Below are 24,183 nucleotides of genomic sequence, written 5' to 3'. Positions count from 1 at the left end.
GGAAGATGTGGGTGATTAGCTAGCTGATACACTCAGGGACGAGGTCAAAGGGGAAAACTAGGGGGACTAGAAGTACACTCTAGGACTTTCTCCCCGCTCAAGTTCATAAGCGCTCCAGAGGCTACGATAATCATATGAATATGGACGTACTGCTCATAGAAAATTGCGGTGGCTTATCCGGGTCCCAACGACAATTTGGTGGGGTCCATGTTAAGGTTGTGTAAGCTCTTTTCCATATCGACTGCTTCCCTTGCTCTTTCTCCTCGACACCTTCGCTTTGTTCTGCCTCGTCTCTTGATGGATGTTCTGCTGGCCTAGAGGTAGCCGTCCGTGCTGCTGCTTCCCCATTGGCTGGTACCGTCCTACAGCCCCCGCCATCCTTAATGTCGTTCGTTAACATGATCTGCTTATATTGCACACATTGTACTCTGACAAAAACGCATCCAACAAAGAGTGACAAGAGCGATTAGCGAGGCAAAACGTGGTGCAAAGACTAAGAGGCAAAATTGCGGAAGAATCGAGGTACTGATAGTCGATGACGGGATCCTTCCTCTTTCGAACAAGTTCGGCAGAAGTGAGGAGCCGAGAACAGTGCTGAACGACGCTGTTATCCCCGATATCACCACCAATCAAATGTAGCGCACTATCTGGGCACAGGATATGACTGCTGTCATGAAACGTACTGGTATTGTGCTGGACGTTCCTTTGGTATCTAAACGACGTCAACGATTTTCCCATCTTCATCGTCTTCCACGTTCTCCAGCCCCATTAGCTTCCCGCTACCACCTGCGCTAGCCATGTCTGGTATATCCTCCTCTTCGCCTTCTTCTTTGCGCATGATGACTTGAACCACACGATCGCATGCTTCTTGAACTCCTTCATCGTCGACGTGCATGTGGCACTCTCTGACGATTGGGTAGACTTTGACGCGTCTCAGCACTTCCCTGCTTTCTTGTGTCGTACTCAGCAGAAGTAGTGTCTCGAGATGTGTCTTGATGATTTCATTATCCTTCTCGCGCTCCTTGTCTGGCTCGAGGAGTTGCAGCTCATCCAACATGCCCTCCGTGTCATCATCCGCGTATTCTTCTGGGCCCATAAGGGGTAGAAGAATGTAAGGAAGTAGGTTCGCACCGATAGAGGGTGGTGGTAGATTCGGGTCGGAGGATAGGTTGGATAGCAGTACTGGGTGTGCAGGGACGTGAAATGCGACATTCTTAATCGTCGATGCTACACCAAGGCGTCGGATGTGCGAGGTGTGATCGGTGAAGACCTGAATCTTGGTGATTGGAATTACGTTATCATCATGCTCCTGAGGTGTAGTGAGGTATTCGCGGCCTTTGGGAAACTTGGCCAGATCAGCGAAGAAGTATGAGAGGTAGTCAAAGTCTGCGTGCTTGTTGTAGGCGCCCTCTGCGCCCTTGACAAAGCAGTCCATGAGCTGGTCCATGGCCCATGTCGACTTGGACAGCTCCTTTGGTATGTCGCGCTTCAACTCCAAGACGCGTTGTAGTGAATCCTCCTTGGCCATATTGGCGAGGAGCATTGCGATCTCGTTCGCATTTGGCTCTTTCGAGTTCTGCAGCAAGTCAACCTCTGCCTGTTCTCTCTGTATGCGCGGGGAACTGACATACGGTTATCCGCGATAGTAGCGTCTCGAGAAATTCATCGTCCTTGGCTAGTGCCTTCTGGACCTCAGCGTCTGCCGAGACGTTGATGAGAATGGTAAGGGCGTTCTTCGCTATGGGCGCATAGTCCTTGACGAGTAGCTTGAGATCCCTAATGGGCTCTAGTTGGTTGCGCTTCCACAAGGAAGGGTTTGCTTGTGAATATCCGACGAGGTGTTCGGCCGCTGCACAGTGTGAGATATGTTTCGTGGTGGGGTGGAGGGGTTCGTCTGACCAGTCTGTCTGATCTGCGTGTTGCCGTGATGCAGGAATTCTACAAGCTAGACATGGCGCGTTAACTGGCAGGAACCATGAGTTCTCCAAGTCCTCTTGCTCACCTCTTCTAATTCTGACGGCATCGTGGCTGTGGCTGCTTGTTCTTGCCGTGCGCGATGACGAAGACCCAACTTTTTCTCGGTTGCAATTAAGGTTATCGATAAGCTTAGCGCATCCCGCACCTCCAGGCCTTCGCCACGAGTTGTCGCGAGACGCATACATGGACGCTAGCATCTCTGCCGCAAGGTGATACCCGTGGATTGCTTCATCTAATGCATATTGCCCTGCCTATTCTTAACTCTCCATGACCTGATTCCATAATCAGCTGGCGACATCCAAGCACTTGGAAGCTCAGCGCGGTCATAGTTCGGACGACTCCAGCACACTGCCCAGCGACCAAGTCTTCTAATCAATCATGTTGCGCATCTTGCCATCTGCGTGATTTTGCGACACATCCCGGCACCATTTCTTGGCCAAAAGTCCTGGTGTTAGGGGCGGTTACGCGCGACTTGACTCTGCAGCTCGCGAGCTCGTCTTACCGCCGAAAGCTTGGTGGCTTCAAGCCGCAACCCCGCCGAACGCTGGTGTGCCAAAACCAATCTGCATCCACCAGCCCTGGCTAACAGTCTTGCGCGCCAGCTACAAAATTATGTTGATAGATTCAACTTTTGGTACAGGAACTGATGAACAACATGTCTACGAGTAGCGACGCTGCAAAACAGCAAGCAGGTTAACAGATATGCTCCTCCGCATTCCCGTGATGGACAGCGAAAGTGCCATGCTGGCATAGGTTTTGAGCGCTCGAAATAGATCGCCGACTTGCAGCGGGCCGCCGGACTGGCCACTTGTCACACGCATATGCTGCCCAGTACGCAGGGCAGGCACACATCATCAACCAATGAGCGTGGTATGCCGGTATCGTAACATCTCGAGCTAGTGTGCCAGGGTCTGTAGCGAGTGAACAGCGTTGGCGCTTACAACACCACCAGCCAACCACCCAAAATATAACCGCCGCTCATCAACCATGAGTAGCGCCGAGCCTTACAAACGTCTTGATTGGGCCCATCTGACCACCACCTGGCTGCAAAGAGTCCTTTCCTGCATGGGAAGCCGTCTTTCTACCGCTATTGCCCTTGATGCATCCCTACAGCTCTTCCGCTGACTCGGACTACCTCGCAGAATGCTCGTCTTATAGTCGTTATCCCCAGATTACCCGAGACGTCTGCTCGTACTCTCGGTGTTGCTGTTCCCAGTCTTTGTTTGCTTCTATCTACACAGCCGGTATCTGTTTCGTTTGGTCCCGCCAGTTATTTCGGGATACCATTTTATTAAGAGTAGGCTTGTAGACATTCATTATGGCAGGACCAGCACTTCAACTATTCCCTCCGCCTCGTGCTCCAAGACAGACGAGTCCTAACCGAAGACCATCTCCACACACAAAACCAACAAGTCCAGAGCCATTGCTGCCTGAGAGTGCAGTGAGCAACAAATCTCCAGTTGACCTCCACGGACTCCTTATACAGGTCAACTCTGTTCCAGTCTCTCCATCCAACCCAATGGCTCCTCCACCGGCCATTGCAGCTCCGCCAAGAGCACATATGCCCAACTCGCAGGCTACAACAGCAGTGCCACCAACGGGCAGGCCACACTTCGAGCCACCTCCTCAGCAAGCGGCCTCTCCGCAAATTGAACGTCAAGAAAGCTTTTACCGCACACAAGAACGTCCTGGGCATAACCAGACTAGCGACCAGCAACGTACCGCTAGTCCAGATCCAACTCGCGCCATCTCACCAGCATTCTCTGAAGCCCAGACTCTGGTCCGAGCAAATAGCTCTGCCACTCGATGCGTCTCACCTCAAGAAGAGATTCCGATGCGATCAATGTTCCCCATTTATGATCCTACAGTCCCTCTTGGACGTCAACCATATCAGCCAACGCAAACATCGCCAACACAGATACCCCGGACGCAAATCAGTCGATCGCCCTATTCTTCCGAGTCGTATGTTCCTCATAGTAACGTTCGTTCAAGCAACTCGTCAGCCCCTCCACCACCAAAGCCCTTCTTTACACCGTCCAACCTACTCGACAACCTCTGGACGGCTACCAACGGACAAGAAGAGCCAAGTGTACAGATATATACATTGAGGATGCATCGAGCAACTGCCTCGAATCCAACAATTACGTTTGGTACGACGCCATCCTTGCCATTCTATTCTGTAGCACAGTCGAATCTGGCAGGAAATCACGACATACCCAGCATTATGAACGAATTGCTTATCCAACGGCATCATCCAACTCAGCCGCGAGTGCTGCCTATTGCCCAACTCGACCTCATCGCGCCGCCGTCATTAGATAGTGGGGCTTTCAGCCAAAAGCAGCACGAGGACACCACCATGCTTACTAGCATATATCCCAAGCTTGCCGCTCTCCAGGCGCTCGATGCGGCTGCCAATTCTCCCGCTGCCTCGCGTATAGCGCTTTCGGACCCTGGCGCGCAGTCTCCCGCTGCACAACGGCTGGCTGAAGACGTTCTAGCGGGTACTGCACAGCGCGAGTGCTGCGCCCTTGCCTGGACGAGGGATAACCCTCAACAACAAGCAAACCCTTGGGCGCAACATATGCCGTCAGAAGGATCGTATCAGTTGCACCATCCGACATTGGGCACGTTTCCTATCTCTTTAGAGGGCGACTGCTCTGTCATCAACGCACCTTCCACCAGACCCGTTACAGCGTTCTATGGACATAACATGCCTATGACACCGCAGAATATGGGACGGAAGCCCGCTTGCATCACGGTATTGAATCCTTACATTCTTTCTCCAACGACACCACGGACAAACGCTTTCTCCCCACTGCCACCACCTCCACGGTTAGATGGTATCAACCGACCAATATCCATGACTCCGTCTGAGATGTCGGTTGGCCAGCTTCCCACGACCACAGACGCCACTGCGGATGATGCTATGCTCGCACGTCTCGACTTCGCCAACGATGCCCTGATCCTTAATCTTGGTGCTTTGACACGTTTTGGCAATCCTTTCCTAGTTGATGTTGTAACTTCCACGCTCCTGGCTGTTGCAGTGGCGGAAGCTACGCGCGGTCGCAAGACACGTAATCGAAGTCAAGAGAACTTTGAGCCCCCACCGCCGAGCTTCACCCTGACACATCAGAAGGAAGACACAGCGAAAGCGTTCAAAGACTCCTTTGTCGAGGGCTTCCAAGGCATCGGAGGAAAGTCACGACCACCGCTCTCCGGTAAAGGGCTGAAGAAGTTTGCTTCCAGCCTGAGAAGTACGACGACGACACGTAGTGAGAGCGCACATGGAAGTTTCGACAAGGACATTGAGCTGGGAGAGTGGTACGGACAGGACAAGTACACCAAAGCAAAAGAGACAAAGTCTGAGAAGAAGGCAAAAAAGGCGAGTGCTGATGACGAAAGTAAATTGCCGTTTGTCGCCCGCACCGTCATAACAGTATTGACATTCGCATTCAAGACTGTGGTGTTTGTCCTGAAAATTGCGTTCAAGATTGTTGCGGGTGTCATCGTTATGATTACGAGAAACTTCAGCAAATTATAATGTGAGAGACTGTAGATGGATGGGCAAATTCTTAGGACTCGGGGAGTTCGGTTTTCTTTTCTGCATGATACCATTATTACTACGTTCGCTGGACACTATTTAGACCACGCTACATGCGTGGCAGACGGGAACCTAATTTCAATACGATTACATTGATTGTAGTTCGCTCTTGTTATCCAAGTTTTCAACACGAGATGCTGACAATGAACAGTTGGTAGATAAATTATTGTACCGAGAGATGTACAAACAGCTGGCGAGAAGTGATTACGCGGCGCCTACCACCATGTATTCCTCACTCTCAGTCTCACCCATCAGAGCCTCCAATATGTCATCGGCGTTCTGAAATATATAACTCATCGGACCTTCGCCATCCTTCAGGCGTAGCGAGGTGCCTGGCAACAGGTCCTTGGCCTTCTGGGCCATTGCAGCAGGGCAGTTCTGGTCCTCCCGACCATGCCACAGCGTAAGAGGGATCCCATTGTCCCCAACGTACAGCTGTCCAAGCTCGAAGCCCCAGTCGCTGCCGTTCAATTTTGCCTCCCAGCTTACGCCTTCACTCCCTCGATAAAACGATTCCCTGGTCATGGCTACGTAGATGGGCCAGTTAGTTTTGTCTTTGATGGCTTCTTGGTCGCTGGGATGTCGACATTGGATCTCCTTGGCAATCATTTCCTCTAGGACTTTCGGATCGTCGTTGCGACTCGCCTTGCCCATGGTACTATCGAACAAGGTGGTGACCAGACCAGTCATCCATGGCGCTGCCCATAGGACAATGCGCGAAGGAAACGTCATGCCTGCTGTCCCCAACTTGACTGGATACAAGCCGCTGACTATGCTAGCGCTCATCAAGCGGTCCTTCGATATCTCCTTCACGCAGGCCAGTACGTAAGGTGCGCCTCCAGATACACCCAGTACGTAGAAGTTGTGGATCTTGAGGTGGTCGGCCAGGGCAAGCACATCGGCAGGCCAGTCGAGGATACGACGGTTGGTTTGAAAGGTCGATAGGCCGCTGCCAGGACGGTCGGGGGCGATGATTCGGACGTTGTGTAGGGCGCAAGCCGAGTGCCAGAGCTTGCCTTCGTAGCGCGACGATTGGCAGCCATGCATGAAGACTATTGTCTTTTGGGGTACCGGACTGCCGTAAACAGCGTAGGATAGGGTACGGCCATCTTTCAGCTTCATACGCTCATTCTCCTGCTGCATCGTAGCCTCTGTGGGTGGTATTTATTAGTAAAGGGCGTGGTTGCGTTCTTGCAGCTTCTACGGAAGAAGGCGGGCACGAGGCCACATCACCTTCGCCGCCTGCGGTAAGCGTGACAGGCAACGCATAGTGAAGGTTGTTTGCCTTTGAGGCATATACAAGCGGATCGACGATACGCTGAGTTGCGCAGAGCGGGGTGGACGGGCTCGACACCACGGGGTGAGCTTTGTTTCGGCCTCGCCAAGTTGCACTACGGCTATGACGGGCAAGGCCGCCGGACATCTCGCCCACTAGTTCTGACTTCACATGCATCGACAGAGACATCACACCAACCTTGCTCAGATCAGCGACTTTGCTGGAGGATACCATTAATAGCACTCCTCATTATTCGGTGCGCTTATAAGTTCCATGAGGTTGGGGGTCGAAGCCGCTTCCAACCTCGGGTACCCGCGCTATTTACTGTATTACCACTTGGTGCTCGTAGACGAGACCGCATCGAGACAGTAAGAACCCGAACGCCGCCGCATACTCCAACTACAACCCCCCAAACTCCTTGTATCCAGAAACGCCGATGCACTAATATTCCTACTTCTTGTTCATGAAGAGCGGGCGAAGGAGAGCCTTGACAAACCCTTCCTCCTTCGCTTGATCCAAAGGGAAGATACGACTCTTAAGGGTGTATGCGCGGAAGAGCTTGTAGTTCTTGAAGGTAATGACCGGATAGCGCTCTGGATCGTTCCGGTGGTCTAGGATGTTGAAGATGTTGACATAGACGCGTGAGAGAGCCTGATGAAACATGTTAAATAAATGGGCTAAACGGTAGAATCATTTACGCACTTTCTTGCACTGTGTGATAGACTGTGGAATAGGATCGATCTTGACGTCGCGACACAGTTCCTGCCACTTTGCTAGGCTCGACTTGTCGGGGCCGTAGTGTCGTAATACCTCAAACTCAACGACTTCGGCGCGACGTCGCTTCTCCTCGTTCTTGGACCAACCTTGATGAATAGAGAGCTTACTTAGTTTGGCTATCAGATCGTCTTCAGGGCTCGGGACAAATCCGTGAAATTCTTCCTGCGTGAAATAGTCATGGCCTTGATCAGAAGAACCGTTGTCGCTTGGGGGAGGAGTGCTGCAATCGCTTGAGGAATCAGAAGCAGTTGTCACGGCTTCAGGTACGATGGAAACGCCACCTTCTGTTTAATGTAAGTACGTCGCTTAGGTATTGCTCTTTCCGGATTGCTACTCACTAGCGCTAGCGCGATTCCGACGAGCCATCTTTCAAGGTTGCGGGTGGGGTGTCGATAGTGGTGCACGGGAATGCGGGCCCTTTGGTTAAGAGCGTTGCCCGACGTGTCGCGTTCCACTAGACCGCGATTTGTGGTGCTCCCGAGGAAAAAGAAAGGCCAGAAAGCGTAGAATGAATGTTGACGCGTCCCCAAGCGGCCGTACGCCGCTGAGTCATGCACATTAAGTAATCCGTCTCTCAGGGTCATTTTCACGCGCAGGACTTGTGGTGTTGCATTTCCTTGTCATTCCTTCCAACCCTAACATGCCGCTAACATGCACATGCTTTATCTATCATAGCTTCCTCAACAACGCGCTTATGAAACCGTCCTGTTTCGCCCTCCCTCGAGGAAAAATGTTGTCCGGTGATGTATATTCCCGGAACTTGTAGTAGTTCTTAAACCGGATGACCTCAACACCAATGTTACGATGATCGATAAGATTAACCAGGTTGACCAAGACATTCCGGCTACCAAGCACCTACATGCAGTTAGCAACAAGTTCCCAATTGCTTGCGACTTGTTTACCCTCTTGCACTGGGTGATACTGCCTGGTGGATCGCTAACGTGTACCTCGCGACAGAGATTCTGCCAGGTTTCTAGCTTCGTCGTATCTGTTCCATATGCATAGTCGAACTCTTCCGCCTGACACTCAGCCCAGCGCTTTCTCACAGTCTTTCCGGCCCACTTGCGCTGCGCCGCTAGGCGCTCGAAATTGCTCCTGATTCCAGCCGTCGGGTTGTACACGAAAGGTGGGAACTTCTGGAACCATGCACCAGCCTGACTTGGGGTTTGGGTATGGACATCGTTATCCGTATCATCGTGATCTAGGGCTGCTGAAGCTGCCTGACAGTTTGTCCAATGCTTTCTTCGAAGCTTGTCGCCCCACTTGCGCTGTGATGATAGTCGGTCGAAGTTACTCCTGATGCTGGCGGTCGGGTCGTACACGAAGAGTGCAAAGCTCAAGAACCACGTTTCAGCTTGGTTTGGCATGCGTGTATTCGCAGTGGATGGTGTGTTAGCACCGTTTGGGGTTGCAATAGAAGCTGCAAGTTCTAGGACAAAGCGTTATACCGTGAAAATGCCTGATGTTTGAGAAAACAAAAACACTTACGAGCGCGAGGGTTTCGTTGACGGACCATGTTGAAGCAGTTTATCAGCTCACCAAAGTCCTGGGGCATTGCAAGTAGTAGTGAACTTCTTGTTTCCAGACGTGGGGTGCATACGAAATCCTGCAGCAAACCGAGACAGATTGGCAATCAGACCATTGAGGGTTCGGGAAACCCGCGATCCCTGACGCCACGTCGACAACTGACTAGAACAGTCGAATGGCGGCAATATTTCTACTCCAATGGCTGCATCAAGTTACACTGCAGGGAACGGGGACTCTGAGCTGTCATTATCGAATGAATCCTGACCACATTGTGTGGCTGCTGCATGGTGGTGTTGCCGTGCCGCGTTCATGCATAGAGAAACGTACCAGTAATTAGAGCACATATTCTGAGATTCTGTTATCATTTACCTGGTAAAAACATCTCCTGAAAGGAGTTTGACATCATACAGCCTTGCAACGTGCATCAAGCGCGTAAGAAAGAATCACTTTGGATTGCTGAAGACCATTGCTTTGGTTGTCGAACTGACATTCCGTATGGGCTTGACTGTTAATATGGTAGCTCTGTTGATTATGGCAAGCGGCTATACAGTAAAACCTCATGACAAAGAAACATAGGAGAGTAGGAAGGTTATAGGGATTACCTCCTGCGTATTTACAACAATATCTCAATTCAACAAATTTAACAATTTCCTTGTTACTTCCTGTTGGTGTAAGAATGCAGACTTCAAGGTTCTTACAGTGTTCTCATATTATGTTTTATCGGGATATTTATCTAGAGGTGAGATTGCTGGCAGAACGAAGACTGCCACTCGATTTGTAACGCGCACTAGACGATACTACAAGCGGAGTTTGGATAATAGCTACTTGCCTTGACTATACCAGGCTGAATGTACCCATTATACACGCCTTGACCAACCGTCGTGGATGAGGATTTCGGCGGAAAGCTGAAGCCCGATAGTTGACCAACAGGTTTCGCTGGAGCCGAACCTGCAAGACGAGGACCATAACGCTGTGGCTGAGGTGATCGTTTCACTATAGGCTGCTGCGCAGTAGACTGGGCTAGTTGTTGGGGTTTGCAGTCACCAGCGAGTGCTTGTAAGGTATTGCACCTTTGGAGACATAGGTATAATGTAGTGTCCCCAACCGCGTTACAGGACGCCACCGCTGGCGCACAGACCAAACTGGCTGGGCAGATGTTGTTGTTGCTGTTGCACTTCTGATATGTGTTGAAATTGGGCGGTGTTTTGCTGTCCATCAGCCCTACACTTGTATTAAACGAGACTTCCAGGGGGTCTGCTAGTTGAATATCTGAGACTGTGTAGTGAACAAATGCTTGACTGTTGGGTTTCGGTGGGGGTTTGCGTTGTGTTCTTGTGCGTTTGGAATAGTTTGTGGAGTCAGGCACGCAAAGTGTCGTATCATCCCAAGTGGCAGTGGCGGCGTCTCTCCACAATTGGCTCATGTTGTAAACATTCTTGGGAGTGTAATACAACCGACAATCGGATGCTTCGTAGCGAAATTGTAGTGGCGTCAAATCCTCGGGGCGCATTTGATCGCGGAGGTTGAACAATGCGTAATTCGTGAATATGCCAGTGTCGTTACGGGACGGAATACTGTTGAAGGCGGCTTCATCACCGATCAGAGTCTTCAGATTGTCGATGTCGTAATCGATGCGATTTGAAGTGTAGGCAGCAGCTCCGCGGTTGCCACTCGCTGTCTGCATCGGTCCGTGCTGGGGGCGACCTCCGAATGTTATCGTTCGTACGCCTGCCAGCTCTGTCATGAGTTCCACAAACAATGCGCAGGCAGAAGAGCATAGTCCGTCAGTAAGCTAGTCACACAGTCAGTTGAGTGACTATGTATAGTCGGGCGCTGCTTACCAAGACAATCTCATCGGGGTTCCAGCCAGGATTTGCAACGACGAAGCTCGAGTTCACCCAAGGTTGGTAAGTCCATCCGAACATGTCATAATCAAAAACTCCATCGCTGAGGTTGTAGAGTTGCTTTGGGCAATGTCAGCAATAGTAGTTGTGAACAAGCTACCGTTCTTACCTTTTGAGAAAACGCATCATTGCGATCCAAAACAGGCCCAAAGTACTCTGACCACGACGCAAAGTTGCGCCCTGTAGCGGCATTAATGCGATTCACAGCGATCCACTCTGATGCTGCGGAATCTTGAGACTCGAAAGAATCAGGATCTAAGGATTGCCACCAATCTGTATATGCTGTACCAAGAATGTCTGCCCACCGATGGCTTCTGATGCGGCTTCCTGTATAGAGGGGCAGTTCAGGAAAGATTTGCTGAAAGGTTGTCATGGCAAGCAAGACCAGCCCACCAGTGTTCTGCTGGAGGTCTATAACCACGCGCTTGATCTCTTTAGTGGTCGCATTTCCAATGAATTCGTCGATAGCATTGAAGAAGTAAGCCACACTAAGGCCGTCCTGATAGAAGCTTGGTATGCTGAGGACGCCGGTAGATATGTCATCAAAGATATATCCCGAGATGGCACCAGCCCCAGTGATCGACATGTCGTTCTGCACTACTACTGGATCATTGGGATATGCTCCAATGTTGCCATTGGTAACATTGCACCAATTTACCGCCGGACCTGCAGAGGTTGAGCAGTCAAAGCCTGGCTCAGGGTTCGATGGAGCTTCGTACTCTTCAAAAGGTATGTTGTAATCCGCAGGCCACCATGGAGGTGAAGAAGCGTCATTGGGATCGAAACCAGCAGGTATTAGCCCAAGCACAAAGTAGTTGTAGAAATCTCCAGGTGTAGTCAAAGGGCCAGTACGTGCGTTTTCTGCGTACAAGGCAAGCCAAATGGTATCCAGAGATGTATTGTTCTCAAAGGTAAAGTTCAGTTCATCTCCTGGGTATAGCGGCAGACGCTGGAAAATGCTGAGGTATCCTTGTATATCCTTGGCAGGACTACTCAAGAGAGAGTTCCAATCAGCGTGCGGCTCAACGTAACCCTCCGAATTAGGTGCTATCAGCGACGTCAAATATTCAATAACTTCGATACCGTTGATCTTTGTGACTGGGGAGGCATCGTAACCTTCTTTGGCAGCCGCGAGTAGATCCTCCTTCAGGTAAATCTTTGGCTCTTCTGAGCCGTTCTCCGAGAGGGACAAGAGTGTGTAAGGACTGGCGAATTTGAAAGCTGCTAGCATACCTGCATCTAATGTGACGTGACTATCGTGGATGCGGCTAATGAGTACCTGTATTTGCTCCTCGAAAGCATATTGGGTCTTGTATGTGCCTGAGACGATGTCTGCCCGGATGTTCTCGAGTTCTTGTTGTACGTCGACTGATGGTTGTTGATACCCGTCCGGAGGGTTGTTCAAGTATCGTAGCGTGCTTTGGAACTGCAACGTGTCGTTGTAGTAGTCGATAAAACGAGAGGCAACGTCTGCATGAAAAGGTACCCTGCTGATACAATCGTAGACATCAGATGCTGCAAAGATATAGACACCTACTAAACGTTAGCTGTCATCTACACTGAGTCCGCAACAATGTCGTACCTTGTGCTGCTGCAGAGATGACACTCAAACATGGTAGTTCAGATGATGGCGCATCCTGACGCTTGGGAAGATGGGTAGAGAATGATTGAGGTATGGCATGGCAAAAGATTGGCAGCTGGACAAAGCAAAAGCTCAGTGCAAAAGACAGCATCATGGTGTGCCTGGAATCACTCGAAGACCAAATGAACAACTTCGCGACGTTGAAAAGGAGGGTGCTGGTATCGGTATGATCTTTAGTTGCGCATGTTGCGACTTGATATATGTAAAAATAGTTGGGTCCATGTCTATGAGGCTCACAATGCGTATTAGCTGAAAATGATCTGGGGGCCTGAGAGAGGGTTCGGGCAAGAAGGTGACGAGATTGTCAACGCAAGTAAACCTAGATACAAGGGTCGAAGTAATCAACATCGGAAAATCTGCGTATTCTAGGTCTTGAACGGCAGGTGCGGCTTGTGTTAAGTCGCCGATATTGCTGGAAGGCTGGAGATGGTGCGCCCACAAGGCTCAGCCATTGGGGGCTGAAAACAAACTGACCAATTAAGACACCTTGCTCCTGGCCCCCACGTAGCTTACCTGGGTATTGAGTCGATCAAAGACGGCCAGATTTCGCCGCGCTTGTGCCTGTCAACTTTTAATTTCGAGCAAACGCCTCTGTTTCAGCATGGTTGGTACTGATGAGAGAAAATTGCGAGGGCATTATCGGAGCCTGTACCAACGGAGACGCTGAAAGCTACAAGCGATTCTATTTTCGCATCCACCACCATACGACTTTATTGCAATTATCGTAGAGAGAATACTTGGCACAGTCGAACTTCAGACTACCTAGGTATGCTTCGCTCATCCTGATAAGCTGGCAACGTAAGCACTCCTGAAGAAGCGTTGGTTGGATGCATCATGGAATGGAAGAGACAAGATGAACCATTTTCAATACCAGTCGATATCCATGAAGCCTTGTTTCGAAATACTTTTCAAGATGCTCGCTACCAAGCCTGGACGCAGACGGATCGCTGCTGGCAGTTGCATATCAGTGGAGGACCAGGAAGTGGCAAGGTCAGTATTCAGTTTGACTATCCACAGTAATTGAGGCATGTTGCCAGTGATTTGACTGACATTATCTTCTTCTAGACTACTCTCGCAGCTCTGATCGCAAGACAACTATGGAGGGATGGCACTGCTCCTGTCGCACTTGTCCATGTACACGATGATGAGCCGTCCGGTACGCAACTGCAGGATGACACACTGCCTCACGATCGTGCTTCTTGTCCGGACAAGTTTCTCGGCTATGATGGGTCCCTCAGAACAGGAGTCATAAACGTGTCGTCCTCAGGGACAGACCTTCAAGACTTATGCACACTCTTGGCTGAGCAACTCCTAAAATCAGATGGGTTTTATCTCATTATGGATGGCTATGATCGGATACAATACTCGAAGCAATGCGAGCTGCAGCACAACTTTCGTCAGCTCCAATCCCAAGGATTAAGGGTGCTGCTTTTCAGTGCGGTATCCAAGCTCGACGTCTTCCCGCCAGCCTGGCCTGTTGAGTGCGACAAGTGTGGACGTGGGAGGGAGGAGAAAGACGGCCTGTACATCTACTGGGCATGCGATCTATGTCCTTGCGATCTCTGTGACATGTGCAAAACTGCGGGTATCCACTGTGATGACCGCCAACATCAAATGTCTGAGCCTTACGATGTGGTCAACATGAGGCTTGTTACAGTACCCTCAGAGCTGGAATCTTTTGTGAGGGCTGATTTGACGGCTGAATATGGTTCGGAATTAAACGATGACGTTGTCGAAGCTGTCTGCGAGCCCAGTGACGGCAACACGAATCTCGCCAAACTTCGCCTCGACCAGATTCGTGATCTTGATTCACCTTCTGACATTTTGTCGCCTACTGATCGCCTTCCTCGGGAAGTGGTCGCATTCTTCGATGCGGAGATCAAGCTCATCAACATTCTGGAACCATCTCAGAGGCAGCGTTCCCATCGTACAGTAGTACGGTGAGGTACTGTACGGTGATACGACGTACGTAAGCCGTACGTAGGAGACCTCTCATTGGTCCGTACAGTATCCGTAGGGGGTGAAGTTTTGGGAGCCGTAGTACGGCGTACGGCCTGGAGTTATCGGATTTTGGCTGAGGATCGCCGTGAGGCCGAAAAAAACAGCGTAGGAGTCCTATACAGCTGATTTCTTGGTGTTGCGATTGCTGTAGGCGTATCTGTATCTAAAAAGAAGCAAAAAGAGAGGGTTGTAACCTAATTTGAACAAAAAAAAACCCCTTACAGTAGTTCTAACTACACCTAAGAGAGGCTTATTGAAGCCGGGACAAGTCCCTATTGGTAACCGCACTACGCTATTGTGGGTGTAGTTAACAGAGACGGCAAAGTCTCTATTTACAACAGCGTGTATACATACCTGCGCTGCGGGGGTCCTTGTAGGTTGTATAATAGGATATAGCTAGTTTACGCGGTATATAACGTTGCCCTTAGCTTACGGCAGGTCCTTAATAAGGCAGTACAGCTATTGTGAGGTGTATCTAGCTTTCTGTGGTGTTGTAGGTTGCCTGTAGCTTATTTGGCGGCTTCTTATCGCTCATCGTTGAGATATCGCGCAACAGAGGCGACAACAACACTACAGAGAGCTGGATACACCTTGCGATAGCTGTACGGGGTGTATTGGCTTGTGAACGAAACTGGAAACCTCGTGGGTGTTGTGGGTATTGTAGGAAGTTTCGTTTTGGTGACTGAGTATTGCGGTGGCTAGGAGGTGGCTGGGATAATGAGCTTTTTAATATAGAGGCTTCTCCCTGAGCTTTATATCGTTAGTATTATTAATTGAATATGTCTTAACTCAGAAGCTGGGTACGGGGTACTTCTTCAACGCTGTTAGGCAACTCCTCCGCGTTAAACTATCCTGTATTCTACTATGCTGCCTCTTGTCGTACAGTATTATTAGAATTACTATCTTAATTACCTCTAGTAACCCCTACGCCGTTAGGTATATTCTTACAGGTTTCTGAGCTGAGTTTTGACGACAATGAGCCTGCGTTTACAGTTGATTTCAGCTGCGTATACAAGGGTGGGATACGCTTGAACGAACAGAGTTTATTGTACGCAGTAAAAAGCAAAAGTTAACTCCTTAGCAGACGTTTAGTATCCCTAATATAGCGTTATAGGGTACACCTTACGTATAAGGATACAGACAAGACGATAAAGCAGTACTAGCTTTGTAAGCGCTGTTACGACGCGCGTACGACGGACTAAGTTAAAGTTGTTAACAGCAACAAGCATATCGTTAACCACATAAAGAAGTATTACTAGATTAACGTCTATACAGGCCTTTTGCCTAAGGTTGTATAGGAGGATCTAAAATAGAGCTCTCTGTTTAACGCTGCTAGGGTTGCTGGTTTAAATCGACTCGTATCGCATACGCCGTAGCAAGAGGAGCAACTCTAAGCCGCTCTTGTTAACTAGGTAATACTAAAAGATATTAGCTTTCTAGTTGCAACCTCACCTAAGCTACGAGGGTTGCTTACATAGAATCGAAGCGATCTCTTGAAGGCGCTACTTACGTTAACTACTACGATCGCTAAATACACGAGATTAACCCTAGGGGAGCGGAGGGAGAAGATTAAGAAGCTCGTAACAACAGCGCGAAGCAAAATAAGTATAAGTGTTAACGTGTGGACGTCTAATAACCACCTAAGTTTCCTTGGTGTTGTAGGTCATTTTGCGGGTGAGTCCTTACTGTATTAATAGCTGTATTTTAACAACAGCTAACAACTCTAGACGCTTAATATCGACAGCGTGATATACTCCTCGCGTTTCAGAACCTCTACGGCAATTATACAGGCGCTGCGCAAGCTGCTGTTATCCTTAAAGCCCTCGATAGCTTTGAAATAGCACTACAACTCTACTACTTTGTCGGCGATAACGCTACTAACAATGACAACGAGCTTATCTAAGGCCTTAACGAATACGACGATATTAATCTTACGTTAAACAACTGTATACGCTGTGCTGAGTATATTATAAACTTTGTTGTTAAGGCGACGTTGTATGGCAAAGGCGTAAGCTAGTTTGAATCCTAGCTCGTAGAGGCGTCCCTAGCTTAACAATATAAGCTTTTTTGATCCTATGGGGTTGTTGGCAAGCTACATAACTTTGTTAACGCTGTTTGCGCCTCTTACAAGTGTTGTAAGTTATTTCTATCGCTCTAAAAAGAACTACGCGACGACGACGAGTTGTATACGTACAATACGCTTTAATTACGTTAAGATAGAGGCGTCTGCTAGCACTTAGTGTACTATATGCTCCTCTGTTGCCTAGAGCTTTGTAACCTGATTACTCGCTTTATAACGAGACTACAACAACAAGCTTCGCAAGGCTACAACGACGAGTATAACCTACTTAACGATGAGATCTCTAGCGAGGAGTGGGAGGGTGTATAATAGCTTGTTGACTTTCTATAAGCACCTGTTGAGATGACGAAGCGCCTAGAGGGTAATAACAGCGCGTCTAGCTTTGGGTTGTTGTGGCAAACCTTAACAAGCTTGCAAGCTTTGTAGACTCTCTACAGCTCTACTAAAGCTAGGTTTAACGACGAAAGCAATAACAGCGATTACTTTATAGCTGCTATAAAACATAGCTTTAAGAAGCTTACCTTATACTTTAAAAAGCTAATTATACAACCCTAAATTAGCTATTACGTCGTCGCAACTGCTCTCTATCCCGCCCTACGCCTTGCCTAGTTTCAAACCTACTAGAAGCAGTACGCTGATTGGGTAAAGCGCGCAAAGGACTCTACAATAAAGGTTTTTAAGCTCTATATAGCGGCAGAGGTAGACAACGACGATACAGCGTTGCCGCTGCCGCGTCGCAAGGTACCTAGCGGCAACGCTAACCTCTACAGCTAAACAACAGCTGTTAATCTTATGTTTCTTACTGGCTTAAAGTCTTACAAGCGTTAGAAGCGTGCAAGCCAGCTAGAGGAGTACTTTAACGACCTCTGTGAGGACCTCACGAACGCTAGCGAACAACAACTCGCTCTCCTCTACGATCCTTGGCGCTGGTGGCTCGAAATTGGACGCTAGAAGTACCTAGTAGTCTTTAAGATTGCCACTGACTACCTCTCTATCCCCGCTACTAGTTACGAGTGTGAGCGTATCTTCTTAACCGCCAAACGGACGATTACAAGCGATCGAAACCGCCTCAGCGCAGCCACGATAGAGGCTCTACAACTTTAGAAGAACTGGTTACGTCACGGCGTCGTCAAAAGCGAAGTTTTGAAGCTACAACAACACGTACAACGCTGGGATAGCAAGCAAGGCAGCGGCAACAGTGGGGTCGCTGGCAGCAGCAGCAATATAGCCAGCAACAACAGCTGCCTGGGCGACGACGCTGACTGAAAGCTCTATCCTCAACACCACGATACAGCTCCCCGAGCGCCTACAGCAGCTTCAATTTACAAAAACAGCTTAGCAGTTTCCTAATTAGGCAATTGTACGGTCCGTATGTGGTCTGAGCGACCGTACTACGGTTACGGCTCGTACTTAGAGCTTTTTTTGGACCTACAGTACGTACAACACCAGAAATCGACCCATACGTACCTCACGATAGCTTCAACCGTACAGTATTACGTCCCGTTGGAAACGCTGCTCAGAGGTACCAAACGTTGTTGGCCCTCATAGCCATAGCAGCAGCTGGAGATTGGATGTCAGTCATCAGACTCGAAGAGCTTTTGAGTCATGTGAGCGGCTCTGATACGGTCTGCAGTGACGGATCTTATCCTCAAGTGCGTCGCGTTTTGAGTTCTGCCCATGGGCTGCTTTCTTCACTTATTTTCTTCGGCAACTTATCACCTGGGCAAGAAGAGTCGGACAGACATAGGATTGGTCTCTACACTCGGGATCTAGGCTGGTATATCCGCGAAGACTACAATCAGGATCTAGTTTTAGCCAAGCGGTACCTGAGCGAAGCCAATATAGGAGAACGTAATCTGGATCGCAGCTACAGTTTCGAAAAAACCGTCGGCGAAAGAAAGCAGGACATTGGTGAGCCTAATGACACATTATATGGAGTCTGGAGGTCAAAGTCCAAGCTTCATGAAATCTCCGGTAACAGTGTCATTGACTCAATACTTCGAGAACCCGAAGGTATATGTACACCTTGCCAAGAAAGTATATTCCTGCCAAAGTCGAACTCAGGAGTACGAACATGGTCCAATTACGATCAGAACCGAGATAGGAAGACATACTGTCAATTCTGCTGTTACGCCTACAACGAAATGGATGATAAAGGAACAAGTATGCTGGCTTTTCATTGGACAAGGCGGACGATGGGCCGCACCTCCAACTCTAATGATCACATGGTTGTGGCTCTGAGGTACACTGGATTCTCTGCACAAACATCGTTCAGGCGATTTGTCTTTATGTTGAAGTCGGAACTCAGATTTCTACCGGCTCCTGATCGTCTGGGTGAGACGACTACCCTGAAACACACTGGCAAACAAATTCAAAAGTGGTTAGAAACTTGCCAAACGGAGCATACCCACTGCAACTACAAAAAGGTGAAACCGTACGTGCCCAAACGCCTTGTGGATATCGACACAGGTGCTTCCGACAGGCTGCGCGTCATTGGGAAGGAAGAGAAGGAGGAGGGGCCGTATGTCACTCTGAGTCACAGCTGGGGGCGCAATCCTAACTTTCTGACGCTCACCACGAAAGATAAAGACAGGCTCATGAAGCAGGGTTTCTCGGTAACAGAGCTCAGGAACAAGAACTTCGAGCAGGCTATCGAGGTCGCGCGACATCTCAAAGTAAAGTACATCTGGATCGATTCCTTGTGCATATGCCAAGCTGGGAGAGACAAAGATTTCAGAGAGGAAGGGCAATATATGCACCTTGTCTATCAAAATTCGTTCTGCAACATCGTTGCCGCAGACTCGAAAGATGGCCAGGGTGGTCTTTTTAGGAATAGACCTATCGAAACGTTGCCGGGTACAGATACACAAGGATCCTGGGTAGTTTTAGACAAAGAGCTTTGGGTAAAGCAACTGTTACAGAGCCCTATATACACGCGTGGCTGGGTGTTTCAAGGTAAGCTGATAGATTAACTCAGTATACCAAATGCTAACCTTACAAAGAAAGGATGCTTTCTCCTCGAATCATTCACTTTACACGCTCTCAAGTATTTTGGGATTGCAGTACAGTCAGCGCATGTGAGACTCTGCCAGACGGACTGCCGTTTCCTCTTTCCGCAATAGCTACAACGGACCGTCACTGGCGTGGCCGTCTGCAGCGGAAGAATTCGGAACAAGACAGATCTAATCTTGCTGTTGAAGACTCTTTAGAGAAGTTTTGGAAAAGTGCCGTCCTCAACTACACTTCTTGTGACTTGACAAATCAAGCCGATAAGACATTCGCAATCTGGAGTGTTGCCAAGTTGGTTCGAGACAACCTACCCGATCAATATGGTTGCGGACTTTGGTCAGTCGCCTTACACGAGCAACTAGCATGGCAAGTCAAAGTCGCCAAACACGGTGCCAGAATGGACGTCTTGCAATCAGGGTTCCCCAGCTGGTCGTGGGCTTCGGTAAATGCACCTATACTGGTACAGGATCGTATCGTGGCAAAGAGGTGCTACACTGTCAAGAATCACAAGGGGGCTGCACTTAGCTTCAGCGACTTCAAAGACAAAGCATTGATTAGTGATATGCAGCCTCAATTTGCGGCATCTGATCCGCTTGCAGTTAGAGGCCACCTCATCTGTGGGCGGTTGGGGAGAAGTGCACGCGATAAAACTCATACATTTCAGAGCGTAGAAGCTGGTTCTTCGCAAAAGTACGAGGTAATCACTGACGAGAAACTTCCTGAAGCGCTACTCAGCTCGTGTTTCTATCTAATGCCGCTCGTCGCCCGCAAGACGAGCGACTCTGAGATAGCATACACCGGTAGCGCTCTTGTGCTAACTGCCACTGATGATTACCGGCAACTAACCCATATGAGATTGACGAAACGACTACTCAATCTAGTGAGTTCCTCTCAGCCACACCCAGATAAAGACACACCACATGCAGGTCGAAAGTCCGAACTGCAAATGCTACGCCGAAGTGTTGATGCTCTCAATGCATGCCTTCACAAAATAGCAAAGCAAGATCGGGAATTACCACTGAGGGAAGGAAACGCGTTTCGCAGGGTTGGTGCTGTCCAATTCCATGATCTCCCCGCAAAAGAGTGGGCTTGCATAAGGGCAAAGGAGGAGAGGTTGATTTGGTTGGACTAAATTCTATGGGCTATCTAAATCGTTTCCAAGTCCTGGTGGCGTGTGAAAATTTCAACTTCAGAAACTCACACGTACATCCAATGGTCTGTGTAATCCTAAGAAATGCATAAGAATTGCTACAGCTTAGACAGCAGAGCGGCCATATAACCTCCGCCTGCTTTGGCGCAATCTCTCGGGAACGTGCCTATCTTGCGAACGCTTAGACGAAGCTCGCGCATAGTCTTATATGTGATAATCCTGGTCTTTTGATTGCGCATGTGGTCAATGACACTGTAGAGGTTGACCTTGAGTGGGCGAAGCGCCTTTTCATGGTCAGCAGCCTACATCGGTAGTAATTGCAAGTCGGGATGCTTACCTTCCTGGCTTGTGTAACAGTACATGGTATTTGCTCAATACCCATCTCTCGACACAAGTACTGATAGCACTCTAATTTATCGACATCGTTTGAACTCCAGTAGAACTCGACTTCAGTGCGAAGCAACGTGATCAGATTCTGACGTTTGGTTCGTCGATCCCAACCTTTGATGCGAGCCAGACGTTCGAACTCCTCCTTGAAGGGGGCATTTGGGTGGTGCACGAAGTCGGTAAAGTCATTCCATACCGGGTTTTCCCTACCTGACATGTTCGAACCGGTATCACCGTCGTCTGTAGCCACATCCATGGAGATACTCTGGTCGTAGTTGAGAATTTCAACGCTACCAGAAAGCTCATCAAGAGACTTGACTGTGTTGAGAGATAAAAAGGTGCACTGTGAGTCCGCGATCGATCGAGATAGTGAGCCAACGGAAATTCGAAGATATCCACCGTCGCCAGACTGATCACTGCACAGCGACCTTACACTACCAAAAGAGTTTGCCCTTGAGGTGCGAGAAATGACTGAGAAAGATGACGCATCCGAACTGACGGAGAGTTTTCGCATGTGATTGGTGAGATCGGGGGTATCAGTCTGACTGGCCAGATCTGCATTTACAGTCGAACCCGTTGTTGTTGATCTGTCTTGACATATGCATTAGTAATTTCTCGCTTGACGCCTGCACTCCTCGATTCCACCTTGCACCACGAACATAGTGCTGGATGAAGTGGGCTGCACTTACTGTGAACTCCCCACGAGTATGTCTCGCTGAAGCACTTTTCCCAATGATAGCACCAATCCGGACTTCCACCAATCCATCCTTTCGCCTTTCCCAAGCGCGCGAACTCGGCTTTGGGTGAGTTGTTGAGATCAACGACATGACCAATATCGTCAGCCCATACTTGTAGAAGGGCTCTCTGGGTCTCGGAAGTCATTGTGACAGTAGCAGCAGTAACATAGACTGACTCAGGAGGGCTGTTGGGTTCTGGTGTCGCGATGTTTCCAAAGCGCTTTTGTCAGTGTGGTGGGGATCGCTTGACGAAAGTGAGTGAGACACGCGGAAGGTTAAAGCTACGGGGAACGCGTAAAGTAGCTGGAAGGCCGCTGTGTGGGTAAGTGAGGGGCTGCGTTTGAACTCTACCTAGGTTCCAAACCAACAAAACGCGCTCACACGTGGTTACGAATGCAGTGAGCCTATCATGGTTAGCGCTTAGAGCTGGAGTACGGTAGGTACCTAGATACACCAGGGCATTTACGCCAAGTGAGGGGGTTTGTACATCATCGAATTGTGAAAGAGCCACGAGTAATTTGGCATGAAGAGGAAAGACTGGTGTACTCATCGCTCGTACTAAAGTATTATATCGCTTGAGTTTGATGACTTGCAAAGTGTCTAGCTCGTTCAAGAGATCAACAGGTACTTCTATGCCGCGACACATCCGAGCCACCCTAGCCACTCTTATTGCATACATTTCCCCTAGGAGTGCAATCTACACAATCTGATTCTGAAACAAACACGACTCGTAGCATTCGAGGTCGACCCTTAGACGGACTTCTTCGGCAGTGTCTTCCTTGGTTGTTTGGCCACGTGCGTGTTTGTATGCTTGCGCTTCTTGTTGTCAACTGCTGCATTCCCGTTGCCTTCACGTGAGACTCCTAGCGATATGATAGCGTCAGAGACTTCCTGAGCCTTTCGTCGGCTTGTAGCTGCGCGAGTACGTCCAAGACTGTCAACAAGCGCAGCAGGCTTCTCAGGGATGACTCTGAAAGTTGGAAGATCGGTGGAAGCATCGCTTTCGTCTGCGTTGCCATCCATACTGCCGTAGGCGAAACCGTCTAGAATATCCTCTGCGATGCTATCTGCTGCCTCGCTCTCGGGTTCTACCTTGCCATCGTAGTCGTCTTCCTCCTCAAGCTCGTCGTTTTCCTTCCAGTCTTCGTAGATCTCGAAGTCAGGGTCAGCATATCGTTTGGTCGCTGCCTCAAGTTCTGCCTCTTCGCGAGCGCGGTCGAGCGTGATCTTGAGTGGTTTGATGGGGAACCCCTTTGGCTGCCGCAGCTGTAGTTCGTTTTTGCGGTAGCGAGCTTTCGGAGCACCATAGTTCCAATTCGTGTTTCTAAGGATGGGCATCGTGAGCTTGCTACTAGAGTATGAGCTTGGTGTTAAGACGGTATGCTGGAATGCGCCTACTTGTTCGCTGATCCACTAGAAAGTGCAGCAGGATCTGAAAGCGCTGCGCCTGAATCCACACGAGGCTCCTCGCGCGTCTTCTCTGGTACTGCTTTAACTGGAACCATAGTATTATGCGCTACCTCTGGTTGATTGTAGCCACACCGATACTTTGGCAAGCGCCACGAGAAAATCGTCAAAAGGATGTGAGCAGTAAGATGATGAGTGAGGATCGAGAATAGAACTGCCAAGCGAGCCGATACACAAGGAGAGTCTCGACTAGTTGTCGCGTAAGATTTTGCAGCAAACAAGATGGGTCGACACGATATGTCTCAATCAGAGCGTCGTGATGAAGGTGAAAGTGAATGCGAACGTGGGATCGACGCTCTTGTCTGGTATATTGGCCTGTCTTCGAACTGAGTGAATGAGCGTGAAGTGAAAGGGAAGGCATATAAAGTATAGTCCCTCCTGCCAATACTACTCGAGCCTGTGGTTGATATACGCATAACATGGTGATCAGGAAAGAACACTCAAGGGTTGCTGATAGGCGTTCCTTTCATACGTCACCAGGGATCCTAGCTTCCAAATATGAAGCTTGTGCTAGCTTTTAGTACATACATAGGTGACTGTTTTGAAGCTCTGTCTACTCGCGGAAGCCCAGTGTAACAAAGAGTTCACATCTTCTGGTATTGTTGGTGAGCTAGCTAGCCGTGTAGCAGATTTCATCGAACGTGTGTT

At 49.2% G+C, this 24,183-nt stretch overlaps 8 protein-coding genes across 8 annotated transcripts; 1 reads left to right on the top strand and 7 right to left on the bottom strand.

The window, feature by feature from the left end:
• Positions 1 to 712: 712 nt before the first annotated feature.
• On the bottom strand, positions 713 to 2,023 carry J4E82_002712 (uncharacterized protein; the record flags this gene model as incomplete). Its single annotated transcript, XM_051729010.1, has 4 exons — positions 713 to 1,576; positions 1,632 to 1,849; positions 1,900 to 1,945; positions 2,003 to 2,023. 4 exons carry the CDS (start codon positions 2,021 to 2,023, stop codon positions 713 to 715), a joined length of 1,149 nt encoding a protein of 382 aa, XP_051591102.1.
• A 1,272-nt stretch (positions 2,024 to 3,295) lies between these two features.
• J4E82_002711 (uncharacterized protein) lies at positions 3,296 to 5,518 on the top strand (the record flags this gene model as incomplete). The annotated part of the gene is made up of 1 exon (XM_051729009.1): positions 3,296 to 5,518. One exon carries the CDS (start codon positions 3,296 to 3,298, stop codon positions 5,516 to 5,518), a length of 2,223 nt encoding a protein of 740 aa, XP_051591101.1.
• A 264-nt stretch (positions 5,519 to 5,782) lies between these two features.
• Positions 5,783 to 6,721, bottom strand: J4E82_002710 (uncharacterized protein; the record flags this gene model as incomplete). The annotated part of the gene is made up of 1 exon (XM_051729008.1): positions 5,783 to 6,721. One exon carries the CDS (start codon positions 6,719 to 6,721, stop codon positions 5,783 to 5,785), a length of 939 nt encoding a protein of 312 aa, XP_051591100.1.
• Positions 6,722 to 7,304: 583 nt separating this feature from the next.
• On the bottom strand, positions 7,305 to 7,997 carry J4E82_002709 (uncharacterized protein; the record flags this gene model as incomplete). Its single annotated transcript, XM_051729007.1, has 3 exons — positions 7,305 to 7,505; positions 7,557 to 7,915; positions 7,970 to 7,997. The coding sequence occupies 3 exons, from the start codon at positions 7,995 to 7,997 to the stop codon at positions 7,305 to 7,307; spliced, it is 588 nt and encodes a 195-aa protein (XP_051591099.1).
• A 303-nt stretch (positions 7,998 to 8,300) lies between these two features.
• Positions 8,301 to 9,147, bottom strand: J4E82_002708 (uncharacterized protein; the record flags this gene model as incomplete). The annotated part of the gene is made up of 3 exons (XM_051729006.1): positions 8,301 to 8,486; positions 8,534 to 9,051; positions 9,141 to 9,147. The coding sequence occupies 3 exons, from the start codon at positions 9,145 to 9,147 to the stop codon at positions 8,301 to 8,303; spliced, it is 711 nt and encodes a 236-aa protein (XP_051591098.1).
• A 1,120-nt stretch (positions 9,148 to 10,267) lies between these two features.
• Positions 10,268 to 12,798, bottom strand: J4E82_002707 (uncharacterized protein; the record flags this gene model as incomplete). The annotated part of the gene is made up of 5 exons (XM_051729005.1): positions 10,268 to 10,324; positions 10,384 to 10,950; positions 11,000 to 11,122; positions 11,172 to 12,595; positions 12,645 to 12,798. The coding sequence occupies 5 exons, from the start codon at positions 12,796 to 12,798 to the stop codon at positions 10,268 to 10,270; spliced, it is 2,325 nt and encodes a 774-aa protein (XP_051591097.1).
• Positions 12,799 to 21,042: 8,244 nt separating this feature from the next.
• J4E82_002706 (uncharacterized protein) lies at positions 21,043 to 22,213 on the bottom strand (the record flags this gene model as incomplete). Its single annotated transcript, XM_051729004.1, has 3 exons — positions 21,043 to 21,246; positions 21,282 to 21,649; positions 22,021 to 22,213. The coding sequence occupies 3 exons, from the start codon at positions 22,211 to 22,213 to the stop codon at positions 21,043 to 21,045; spliced, it is 765 nt and encodes a 254-aa protein (XP_051591096.1).
• A 605-nt stretch (positions 22,214 to 22,818) lies between these two features.
• J4E82_002705 (uncharacterized protein) lies at positions 22,819 to 23,573 on the bottom strand (the record flags this gene model as incomplete). Its single annotated transcript, XM_051729003.1, has 2 exons — positions 22,819 to 23,416; positions 23,467 to 23,573. The coding sequence occupies 2 exons, from the start codon at positions 23,571 to 23,573 to the stop codon at positions 22,819 to 22,821; spliced, it is 705 nt and encodes a 234-aa protein (XP_051591095.1).
• Positions 23,574 to 24,183: the final 610 nt, after the last annotated feature.

Source organism: Alternaria postmessia (genome assembly GCF_024291825.1).
Source record: "Alternaria postmessia strain BMP 2775 chromosome Unknown scaffold_11, whole genome shotgun sequence".
NCBI classification, from domain to species: Eukaryota; Fungi; Ascomycota; class Dothideomycetes; order Pleosporales; family Pleosporaceae; genus Alternaria; species Alternaria postmessia.
The sequence above is the reverse complement of the archived record's forward strand: the minus strand, read 5'-3'. Positions and strand labels throughout refer to the sequence as shown.